The 13,413-nt window shown below is 32.0% G+C and overlaps 1 protein-coding gene across 1 annotated transcript; it reads right to left on the bottom strand.

Annotated features, from left to right (window-relative positions):
* Positions 1–1,487: 1,487 nt before the first annotated feature.
* Positions 1,488–7,994, bottom strand: LOC107867404 (protein NRT1/ PTR FAMILY 3.1). Its single transcript, XM_016713633.2, has 4 exons — positions 7,850–7,994; positions 6,853–7,070; positions 4,189–4,748; positions 1,488–2,653 (listed from the first exon to the last, which is right to left on the bottom strand). The coding sequence occupies exons 1-4, from the start codon at positions 7,926–7,928 to the stop codon at positions 1,768–1,770; spliced, it is 1,743 nt and encodes a 580-aa protein (XP_016569119.1). The 5' UTR covers positions 7,929–7,994; the 3' UTR covers positions 1,488–1,767.
* Between the last annotated feature and the right edge of the window lie 5,419 nt (positions 7,995–13,413).

Genomic DNA, 13,413 nt, shown 5'->3' on the forward strand with positions numbered 1-13,413 from the left:
TTTTACGGGTACAATTTCGTTATTCTCTCGATTCTTCTCTCCTAAGTTTTTCCGTGATTCGAGGGCCTTTGCAGCTTGATTCTCGAATGTAGGATGATTTGAGTCTCCTAGAAATATGTTTGGATCTCCAGTAATTGTCTGACAGTAGTCAATTCGTTGAAGAGCTGTATAGTCAATGCAGAAGTTTCGTCCAATGCTTGCAGAATGTCCTCCCTTTTCTTTTCTTCCTAGAATGTTATGTTACCCCCCTATTTATAGTTGTATGGGGTAGGCCTAGTTACTTGTGATTGGCCGAAACATGTAACTCTGCCACTTGACGCCTTTTAACTAATTGTTGAATTTGAATGAGATTTCCACATCATTTGTACATGTGGCGGCATCTTATTGGTCTTGGATTTGACTGGGATGCCAAGTCACTTGATGAGTTTGGGCTTCAAAATAAGATGGACCTTGATAAAGAATAAAATAGGCTTATTATTTTTTTTTAACCCAAAATAAGTTCAAACCCAATAACATATGACTCAAATTCAAATTTTATATGAATTTGATCTAATAAATTTTATGTGTCTACAAACACATACACCCCTCTCCCCTCCAAATCCCACTTTGTGGGAATAGACTGGATATGTGATTGTTATTGTTGTTGTTGTTGCTCGAAGTTCATGCACAGTACACACTTAAGTTCAATCATTTGCCTTACGTTCATAACGAGAGTGTCAAATCAATATGGATTTGCCTTACGTTCGTAACGAGAGTGTCAAATCAATATGGATCAAGTAAACTAAAACGGATTGAGTACGTTTGGACTCCTACTCCGAACCCCTAATACAATTTGTGAAAAAAAAATACATTTTTTAAAATGTTAAACCTTCAAATGCTGAAAAGCACAATCTAAATTCAACAATGGATTGTTTGATATTTAATTTGAAGAGCAATATAATTTAATGTATTTTTCCAACAAATTCACCCACTTATCTTGTTCGAATTCTTCAGAAGTATTATCGTATTCGTGCCAAATCCTCAAAAAGTGCATTACTTTTAGAGGATCCGACAGACACATGTCGGCATTTTGAAAACGTTCCAACTGAATAGCATACTACAACTATTGACCAAACACATCGTCGAACTCCTAAACTTGACGCAAGCTTTTACTTTGGCATGTAAAGTGGACGGTATTTATTTTAAACACCTAAATTAGCCACCAACTATGTCATTTTGACATTTTTCACTGACATGACATGGTGAGTATAACACACTCGATCTCAACGCCTAAACTTTTTATTTATCCGAAAAAATAAAAAAATTAAGCTTCTTCTTCTTTATTTTTTTTCAGCATCATTTTGGCCTCCCCACACCATAAACCCGCTGGAATCATCATCACCATCATCATCGCTATGTTAATATAAGTATCTTTTACTCCCGATTGCAAATATTTGTTGAATTATTGACGATTGCAAATATTGAGGTAAGCAAACCAACGAATGCAATTTTTTGGCAAACAAAGGTTTTTTTTATTCATAAGAGGAGTTTCAAGTCAATATGAGCCCAGTAAAATAGAACGGAGAGTAATCTCCAAACAGTTGAAAAGCACAATCTAAAGTATTTCTCCATCAAAATTTCCCCCCTTTGCCTACTTTTACAACTATTCATACCATTCATTTCTTTCCTAATAATAACCTAAAATTATTACATAATACCATATAATAATAATACTAATAGAAACTTAGGACAAAGTTACAAAATTCTTCTACATTATCAAAATACAAACTACACATTGCTTACAAGTTCAACCCCATCTTTTTTAGTCTCCAAATCTTCTGTCTTGTGCATCTCAATAGGCTTCAAAGTATAGAATTTTGCACAAAACAAATAGTATATCAAATTAATCACTTGTAGAATTGTGATTAACCAATAGAAATACTCTAATTTCCCTTTGTTTAAGTTATTATCAGGCAGCCAATTTGTTCCTCCTGGTCCTGAAGTAAACTTATGGACTAGTGAAACCAATAGTGTACTCAAATAATTCCCTGCTGATATCGATGTCCAGAATAATGCTGTCGCGGTACTTCTCATACTCTCCGGTGCTTGATCATAGAAGAATTCAAGATGTCCAATTGACATAAATGCCTCAGCAATACCATGTAGACAATACTGTGGCACAAGCCAAAACACTGATATTGGAACAATAGATGTAGGTTTATCGATTAGTCCATGAGTTGATGCTGCTTCTTTTCGCTTCACTTCAATAAAGCCGGCTACTAACGTGGCCAGGACAGATATAAAGAACCCAATGCCCATTCGGCTTAGGAAGGAGATCCCTCGTTCTAGGCCAGTGAGTTTACGTGCTATAGGGACAAATACGCGGTCATAGAAGGCAATGGTGCATAACATTGATGTTAATGTGAAGACTGTCATCGATGCAGCTGGGACTTCGAAGGAGTTTATTAGGTGTCTGTCCATTGTTTTGGCTTGTTGGACACTGAATGTGTGTTGTTGGGCATATGCTGTGATCAGGATGATCCCTGATGCCCATATTGGCCCCATTCTTATCACCGATTTTAGTTCTTCTACACGATGGACTGTGTTTAGCCTCCATAGATTGGGAGATTTCGGATTGTCTTCCTCAGTTACTATTGCTGCCCGGTCCAAGAATCTTAAAACCAAAAGGATAAAGCGTTACAGCTATTTTATGTTCGTATATTTAACAACTTAGACTTTCAGATGAGACGGTCACAGCTTTCAAACAGTTATAAACAGTCTTAGCTGATTCTTGAATAGCAAAATGAACATGTTGATCTCTCATTGTCGAGACAAATAAAAGGACGATCCCTCTAACAGGTTAAGTTTTCAGATGAGATGGACACACAATACGATACGCATTAACCGTCTTAGCTTGTTCACTCAAGAGCCAAGAAATTTGTAAAAATAGTCCAATCAATCAAATGCCTATAGTGGTTCTTCCAAGATTTTCAGACATTAGCATGTTGTCTTTCTTGATCAGGTCAGCATCAAAATAATGCACGTAAAGCCCACACTGGGACCTATGTTGGTCAGATTCTCCAAAAAAATTATCGCATCCGTGTCAGATCTTCCAAAAATACACTACTTTTAGAGGATCGAACACACACCTATCAGTATTTTTAAAAAGTCCAAGCAACATAGATTGGGACGACTTAAGTCCAACTATACTAGGGTTCGTTTGGTTGCGAACATATTATCGCGGAAAAAGTTTTGTCACCATATATATGGGATTCCGTATCTCATGACTATGGTATAAATGATGGGATAAATATCCCGGGACTAACTAATACCTTCAACCAAACACTGGATAAAATAATCCTGAATTTTGTCTCGGAATTATTATATCTTATACCCCACACCAAACGACTACTGACTTACTAATCAATTGAAAACCAGAACCAATTCAATGGTTTTTTTTTCTCAATTTGCCAAATGGTTTAATAGCAGTCTGTGACTAGCTAGATATTATTGGAGACAAACCGAGAAAAAATGCTAGTAGTACATTTCCAAAAAACACTTCTTTTGGCAGTGTTTATCAACTTGATTAATTTTCTGGTTTCTAATTGCCTCAGTACTGATTCTTTGTAGAATTATTGACCAGCCAAGATATTAATAAAAACTAAACTAAAAGGGAAATGTGAAAAAAGATTCAATGAATCTTGATTTTGATCGGGTGTAAAAAAGACATGAAAAAAAAAGACAAATAACAGGACAGACAACATTAGTTCACTTATTGTTTTTGGCCACACAACCAGTAGACAATACATGTACAAATTGATTGATGATTGATGAAATTTTATAGCCAGACAATTTGATCTATCATATTAAAAATGAAGGTGGAAATTATCATGTAATGCATTTGCTAGACATCAAAAAAAAGGAATTAACTTATATGATTGTGTACAAGTTGTTTATATACACTATTAGACGTAATTTAACCTGTTATAACAAAGTTACCTACTTTATTTTATAATATAAGTAGCTACTTCTTATTATGAGTTTTTACCAGACTCTTTAAAAAGGTTGCCACACTCGCATCACATCCTTCAAAAGCACATTACTTTTGGAGGATCCGACACGCTCGCAATGGAGTTCTCAAGAACAACATATGTTGTAAGTCAATTTTATACCGTCAGTGCACAGAATTTAAACTCGGAGAGGACTTACTTCATTTGCTTGGTGTGGACAAGCTTGCCAGCAGTAGAAATATCAGCATCAAGTTCTTCATTTTGGTACAGAAACTTAGGATCATTTACCATATCCAATTTTCTCTTCTTGTAAGCAGCAACACAAACTTGCAATAGCCTAGTGAAAGGGCTACCAGCAGGATCCAAATTTCTATATAAAGGGTATCCAAATATGAAAACAACAATTGAAATAAGCATAGCAATTGTTGGTACACCAAATCCAATACCCCATCCAATATTATCTTGAATGTAAACAATTACTGTGACAGCCACAAGCATTGAAAATCCCATACAGAAATAATACCAATTGAAGAATTTCCATGTTTGTGTTTTTTGTTTTGGATCATTTTCATCAAATTGATCTGCACCAAATGCAACAACACATGGCCTAATTCCCCCTGACCCAAAGGCTGTTAGGAGTAGTGACACATATAGGATGGCTAATTGACTTGAATTTGCTTCTTTACAATATTCATCACCTTTGCAAGATGGTGGCCTTAGTTGTGGAAGTATTGCTGATAATGTTAATATGATCATGCCCTGAGATTAACATCAAAAATAATAAAAAAAGACAATTAGAAAATATTGGGAGTTTTGGAGCAACATGAAGTTGTTTTCATGTGACCTATAAGTCACGAGTTCGACTTGTACAATCAGTTGTCGAGGATGGGGAGTTTTGGAGCTAACATGAAGTTGTCTCCATGTGACGTATAAATCATGACGAGTTCGACTTGTATAATCAGTTGTTGAGGATGAAGTGTTTTGGAGCAACATGAAGTTGTCTCCATGTGACCTATAAGTCACGAGTTCGACTTGTATAATCAGTTGTCGAGGATGGGGAGTTTTGGAGCTAACATGAAGTTATCTCCATGTGACCTATGAGTCACGAGTTCGACTTGTATAATCAGTCGTCGAGGATGGGGAGTTTTGGAGCAACATGAAGTTGTCCCCATGTGACCTATAAGTCATGACGAGTTCGGCTTGTATAGTCAGTTGCTGAGGGTGGGGAGTTTTGGAGCTAACATGAAGTTGTCTCCATGTGACCTATGAGTCACGAGTTCGACTTGTATAATCAGTCGTCGAGGATGCGGAGTTTTGGAGCTAACATGAAATTGTCTCCATGTGACCCATAAGTCACGAGTTCGACTTGTATAATCAGTCATCGAGGATGGGGAGTTTTGGAGCTAACATGAAGTTGTCTCCATGTGACCTATAAGTCACAAGTTCGACCAATATAATCAGCTGTCGATGCTCGCATCAGGGTAGGCTACTTATGTAACACCTCTCCCGAGAAATTAAGTAGTACAAAAATTCGAATGTGGAGCTAGGATTCGAAGATCATGGGTTCATGATTTTAGTCCTTCGAAGTTACCGGGTTCTAAAATTAATAATGTATACATATCAAATGAATATTTTAAGATAAATACAAGATTTGAACCAAAACTATTGCGTTTTATCGAACCAACATAGTACGCCCTAGCTCTGCCCTGAATTTTGAAATAGAATAAAGCTCGATATGATAATAGCACACGTAAATGAATTTTTTATACTATCAGACAAGTCAATTGATAATTATATGCAACTTTCCATTAAAAGTGTGGATTAGCATTCATGAAAATAAAGTTGACTATCTGCTACGATATGTTAAAATAAATTTATTAATGTTGTCAGTGTATATATGTTAAATTTTATTAATTTGAGTTTGAAAAACAAGAAGAATAGTTAACTATTCACTTGTACATATATTCCACCTGTACTTTAGTTTTCTAGCTAGTACTAAAGGTAACATTATATCATTGTAATAATATATTCAATATAAATTCAATCTGTACCAAACAACTAAAGATTTTTTCCTATCCAAATTAATTCATTCACCTCATATATCTTATCCACTACAATTTTATCAAAGAAAATAATTAGCCATTTAATAAGTGTTTCAAGAAAGTAGTGACAAAATAGTACTGCCCCTCACACTACAAATTTGAGTTTTACTTGTTCCAACTGCTATAAATTATGAATATCATATTTAACATCTAACCTCAAAAATAAAAGAAGTAAACTAACATAAATAACTAATATTATAAGAAAATATTAATTAGCATATTTTAACCTGTTATAACAGATAATCCTTTTTATTTTTGATAACAAATCCCATTTTATAGTTTAGTGACATGATTGTGTAAATATTTTGCAGTATCATTAAAAGGCGGAATTATAACTTAGTTATGGATATTAAATATGCGACAAAACCTGTAGTCGTCATATATAAGTTATGTGGATTCACAATTAAATATTTATACATATTTAATAGATTTTTTAATATAAAATATATAGTCTAAACAAAAGTTAATGAATTCATCGAATTCATAACTAATATGAGCCTTGGAGTAACTAGTAAAGTTACTGCCATGTGATCAGTAGGTTACGGGTTCAAGTCTTGGAAATAGACTCCGGTAGAAATGTAAGGTAAGGCTGAGTAAAATACACCCTTGTGGTGAAGTCCTTCCCCGAACCCTGTGTATAGCGGGAGCTTTAGTGCACCGAGCGACCCTTTTTCATAACTAATACTCTCCCGCTGCCCCTGTTGTCGGTGCATAAAACTTAAACTCGACCGAATAAAAAAATAATGAAGAGAGGGACTTACAATTTGGTAAATGATAGAAGCAACAGTTATAGTCCAAAATCTTCCAGCATAAGTATCAGCAATGAAAGCTCCAAGCAATGGTGTCAAACTTGCAGTGCCACCAAAATTTGTTAGTGTATTTGCTGCTTTTGTCAATGGAAGATGGAGCTCATTTGTCAAGTAAATGACCATGTTAGTACCAAATCCCACCACAGCCAATTTCTCACATATCTCATTTGCTAAAAAAAAAAAAAAGTAACAAAAATAAACATAAGTTCAATTTCAACTCAAGTAGTATTCAAGAAACTATAAAGAGGGGAACGTTGGAGCAACAATAAAGTTATTTTCATGTGATTTGTAGGTCACTGGTTCGAGCCGTGGAAGAAGAGACTAATGCTCAGGGGTGCGATTCGCCTTCCCTCGACCCTGCTGACACGGAATGGTTTGTACACCGGACTGTCTCTTTATGGAGTAACAGTGAAGTTATCTATGCGTGACCTATAGTTCATATGTTCAAACTGTGGAAAAAGCCACTAATACTCGGGGATGCAAACGGCCTTCCCTCGACCCTGTTGACATAAAATGCTCTGTACACTGGACTGTCTCTTAATCCAAGAAACTATACAAAGGGGAACATTGGAGCAACACTGAAGTTATCTATGTGTGACCTATAGTTTCACATGTTCAAGCTGTGAAAAAAGCCACTAATACTAAGGGGTGTGATCGGCCTTCCCTCGACCCTGCTGACACGGAATGGTTTGTACATCGGACTGTCTCTTTATTCAAGAAGCTATACAACGGGAGAGCATGCACAATAGTAAAGTTATCGATCTCCATGTAACCTATAGGTCACGGGTTCGAGCCGTACAGTCAGGGGTTTAATCGGCCTTTTCTCGACCCTATTAACGCAGAATGATTTGTACACTTAACAGAATAATTTATTCAAGAAACTATACAAATTGTGTAATTCAAAATTCACAAAGATTAGAGTGAAAAAAAAAATGAAAAAGAAACTAACCAAATATGAAGGGCATAGTGATCATTCCACCCTTCATCCTACTAGAGGAGTTTTCTTTCTTCTTATTCATCACTTCCATTTTTGTTAGTACATATATGTTGTGTGTGCTAACTAATAACTAAAGCTCCACTATTTATAGGATATGCTAGAGTTTAAATTTTGTAACCATGTACATAACATGTCATGTCATGCACCATGTCATTTTTTTTAGTTCCAAAAATACCATTATGACATAATTAAATAAACTCAATATCATGAAACTAGATTTTAAATATTCTTGATGGCTTATGATTATTTATCATACCACATGTTTCATTTTATATAGCAGTATTTGATTGGATGTATAATTTAAGAAAAAAAAAAAGAAATATTATTACATATATAGAAAAAGTGAGTCGTATAATAGGCGACCATATCACGTGATTCAAGAGTGCTTGAGTCATTCATCAGCGACCAACACCGTGGTGACTCTATCCAAATTTTGGGCCGATCTCATTTGTAACTTGTGGTTTTAAACATTATATGATATTTTTATGTTATAAGAATGTCATTAAGAATAAAACGATAAATTTACTGTCGTAAAATTTCCAGATTAAGAAAGGTGTTTTTGTTTTTTTTAATAGATTAAAAAGGAAAGAATGTCATATAAAATAAAATAGATGGAGCAGTTAATTTTCTCCAGCTTAGAATTAAACAAATTTGGCAAGCTAATTAACTTATGCTTAATTCATTTTTGAAACATTGTGACATGAAATTTGTGCTCCTCTAGTTGTGCATTTTTTTATTTTTTATTTCTAAATACGGAAATATATAATACAAGTTAATTAGTCTTTTTCTTTCACATTTCCTAGTTTGTATTACTGGGGAAAGTGATTAGGAGAGATATTTAGTGCAAATTTCTATTATTAATTTTCATACTTCCAACTTTAGGTTTAAGAACTTAACTTATATATAAACAATGATATTGATATAATTAATTTGTACGTTATTAATTTATTTAAAATTATTATAGTAAGTCATTTACTTTTCTTATTACCAAACTATCCTTATGATTTTAGAGAGTTAGATTCGTTAGTCATCTTGATATGATATCGGCCTACATCTCCATTACCTTTGGGTTCAAGCTTCTGAGTATGAAGTTGTCTTTGTTAGGAGTTATTTTAATTAATCGTCCGATTTTAATGTGAGATTTTCTTGATGAACTCCACTTTAGTCGGACTCAATACGTGTATCAGATATCCAGTAAAAAATAAAGATTAAGAAATATATATATATATATATATATAACATTTTATCCTATGCCCACAGCCTTCCACAGAAAGTTCAGTTACTTCATTGCATAATTTGTTATACATAGCCTCAGCAATTTTGTACTACTGCCTCTGAAAAAAATTCTCTTCGTAGTATGAGTCCTTCAATGCGTGATTCGAATTAGTTGGAATTCAAATATAAATATCGAACATCAGGTAAGTTTTTATTTTTTATTTTTTATAATACTACTATTTTTTCTTAGTACGTTGTTCAATATTTGTATTGAGATTTGACTAAATTCAAATTAGCATATTGTGTCACGGCCGGATAATCTCGAGTAAAGCTAATGAAGCAAAGATTTTAGACCCTCAATTCTTAGGGCCCCATTTTTAATAATAATAATAATAATAATAATAATAATAATAATAATAATAATAGGTTTATAAATTGATTTAAAATAAATAAATTAATTAATTGATTAAAAATAAAAGAAAACTATAAAAGAAATTTGAACAATCAAAGTATATGAAAAATATTTTAGATATCTAATTTGGTGTAAAAATTAAGATCACAGGGTGCCAGGAACATGAAAAAATTATTATATTAATTACAAAAGTTTCTTAAAACATAATGTTACTCAGATATTAATAGTTTAAATTTACTTTTTAAAATTAAAAGTGTGAAGGACAATGGCACAAATAGTAGATAATCTTTTACTACACTCAATCAGATAAAAAGATTTGATTATTTTCAAATGCTTATATTTAAGGTCTCTAAAAAAATTTAAAACCTCTCATTATGATTTGGCCTTTAGGCCACGAAATCAGTTGAACCGCTCCTACATATTGCATGGCTTATTTCTAGGAACGACATGCCCAACATAATTTTTTTTTTTTCAAAAAGTCGAACCCAAATTTTCTGATTAAAAATGAAATATTCTCAACCATCCTATTCCTACCACAACCCATGGTGATCAGTTGGTGCACTACTAGTCTACTAATAATCTTATGGTTTGCTATTTTTCCAATATGATCACTATCATAGGACAAAGAAAATAAAATAAAATATCACCCTCAATTAACCATGCCAAAAAAATTTTGTGGTCTGAATTTAATTTTTCTCATCATTTTACCTCTGTGTTTTTACATGTATTTGATAACTTTAGAATTTTCATTTACTGAATAATTATATTTGTTATTGTTGTTGTCGTCGTTTTTAACATTTTGGCACAATAATTAAAATAGTCCATTGATATATAGCATTGATTATAATTAATTATCTGACTAAATCATATGCATCAACTTTCCAAAATTTTCGTAAAAACAATCATCATAGTTGATATGAAAAACAGCAGAATTATCTGACTTTTAATTTTTCCTTTTTTTAAAAAATTATTTATTTATTTATTTATTCATAAATTATTGAAAAATTCCTTCGAATCGACACAACATAAATTTTAGTCGACAATTAAATCAAAGAATTTTTACCTTATTCTTAAATTTGGTAGCTCGATTTACTGACACTCATGTTGGAGACATGGGGCAAATAATTTTAAAATGTTAGAATATTGTATATTAAACGTATAAACTAATATATATATATATATATATATATATATATATATATATAAACGTTTAACAGGAAAAAAACTTTCAATCATATCCCACTTATGATTACTAATACAGGTTATTATCCAGAGCAATAGGTTCTTCGTAGTGTTTTACAACTATGATCAAATCCTAATAAGTCTTGTTTTTTGTCGGAGAGGCGGATTTATCATTTGAACTTTACGAATTTTAAATGACATAATACTTTTAAAATTTTTATAGATACTTGAATTTAGCTTCGGTGATAAATAAGTATTTCAATTTTGAGTATGCATAGTTAGATACATCAATTTATTTTCGCTGTATCAGTTGAACACTGTAACTTACAAAATTATCATCTAGACATCTCCAAAATTTATGTGTCACGTCAGCATCAGATGTCCAAAAAAATCATCGAAATAAGTTATAGTATCTAGTTGTCAGTTGAGATTAAGTTAATAGGTTTAAACGTGCACTCTCAAAATTAGAGTCTTTCCGTAACAGTTGAAACCAAATTTGAATGCTGACTTATGTATTATGCCATATGAAATTTGTGTTCACTACCAAATTAAAAATTGATATTTACATGTATTTATGTATTTCTTATTTTATATAAATTACTTGAGTTAAAATTATTAATTACCATTGAACCGATATATTATCCTCTATTTGAGTTGCAAACAATCTAGAAGGGAAGAAGGAAAAAGGGACAATACATTATCAAAGCATGCAAAGAAATAGTAAATAAATTAATTTTAGGAAGATGACAAAGACAACATGATATGAACCTTCACTTTTTGAGCACTAAAAGATCTCACTTAGAAAAAGTAATTCAAAATCAACTAAAACAGTTTTATCATTATGTATATGTAAAATCATTTTAAATAGTTTCTTGATAATGCTACTTGAAATATAGATAAGGATTTAAAGTGTTCTAGTGGCATTATTCATATTTCAATTTTGGGCACATGATATATATACTTCGAGATACAAGTTCATCTAAATTTAATATTTTTAATATGAAATATATCTTTATAATTTATATGTAAGGGTATCAATAATTAACAGATTAGGTTGAATTTAAATAGATTAAAATAAATTGAATGAATAAACAGATGAATTTTTAATCATTTTAGCTAAAATTAATTAATAAATGAATCATAATTCAATACGTCTAATATTCACTAAATTTTGATTTCATTATTTATTTTTCTTGATATATTTAAGTAACTAATGGATTTTCTTTTTCTTTATCATATAAAATAATATTACTATATATAACATATTATAAAAATATCTTTACAAAATCTCTCATGGATTAATTCGGGCTGCGTATTCAACCCAACTTTAAGATAGGTTGAATTGGACGAATCAAAATGGATTAAATTAATAATTATGTGAATAAGCAAGTCATGTTTTAATGAGTTAATTTTGATATCGTATATCTCAACGAATATTAAATTTACAGCTATTAGCATAATATAAACGGAATTCCACATATAAATTTTTTAAAATTAAATTCATCCAATTTAAATCCTGACTTTATTTTCATTTCATTTTTGTTCTTTTTTAGAGTTGTTTAGTATATAGACAATATTTGCAGCCATTGTATGATGTAAATATGCCTGCTTTTAACATTTTTGTGGTATATAACTTTACTAAATTGACGTAAGAGGTGACATAAGTATGGTTCAATAAATTTTAAACCTATCCAAAATAATTTTGTGTATATAGAGCCATGGCTATATTTGGATTTTGTATTTTTGTACTAACTGGTTTGTAGCAATGACACGTGTCTAATTTGCCCAACCAAAATATACACTTTCTGTTTGTATATAATTTGATAGAAGTGGAATAGTGGGGTTGGGTTACGTGGTATTTTTCTGGTCAGTAATGAAAGCAATCCTCTTCAAATCTAATTAAAATCATAAGACAATTTGATAGATTTCGATTCGAAACTAAAGTTATTATATATCAATATGGGTTGTGGTGCAGCGGATGGGGTTGCTCCATCCTTAATCAGAGGTCCAGGGTTTGATCCTGGGTATAGAGAAAACTCTATTGAGAGCACTGCCACCTTAATGGATCCCGCAATGCGCGATTCGAATTAGTCGGGGCTCCAATACGGACACTAGACACCGGATGGAAAAACCAAAAAAAGTCATTGTATAAAGAGGTCTTCTCATTTGGAATTTTAGGTCCATCTTGGTCCAAGACATGGACTTGTGACTAAACAAAAATATACAATTAATCAAATATGTATCTAAATATATCTCAATTTCATTTTTAGTTAGGACCATCTCTATGAATCTGGTCTTCTCATTTGGACTTTTAGGTCCATCTTGGTACAAGAAATGGACTTGTACTAACCACACATATACAATTAATCAATTATGTATGTAAATATACGTCAATTTCATTTCAGTTAAAACCATCTATTTTGCTTTATTCAGAATCTTTTAATTTTAATATAAAGTACTTTGTTGTTCACAACGAATTAAGAATCATCAAGTTAATCTTGGACTTAAAAGCTCATTATGATGTAACAGTTGAGATTTCTCCAATCTTAATTGTAAGTGTCAGACTGTTAGCTCATGGAATGAAAAAAAGATATGTGCAATGCATGAATTTGAATTTAATCAAATTTTACAGATATCATACATCTAATAGAAAATAAAATACATTAATCCTTTTAAGTATCAAACCTATACTTTAAAAACCTAGTAT

This window comes from Capsicum annuum, chromosome 11 (assembly GCF_002878395.1).
Source record: "Capsicum annuum cultivar UCD-10X-F1 chromosome 11, UCD10Xv1.1, whole genome shotgun sequence".
Lineage (NCBI taxonomy): Eukaryota > Viridiplantae > Streptophyta > Magnoliopsida > Solanales > Solanaceae > Capsicum > Capsicum annuum.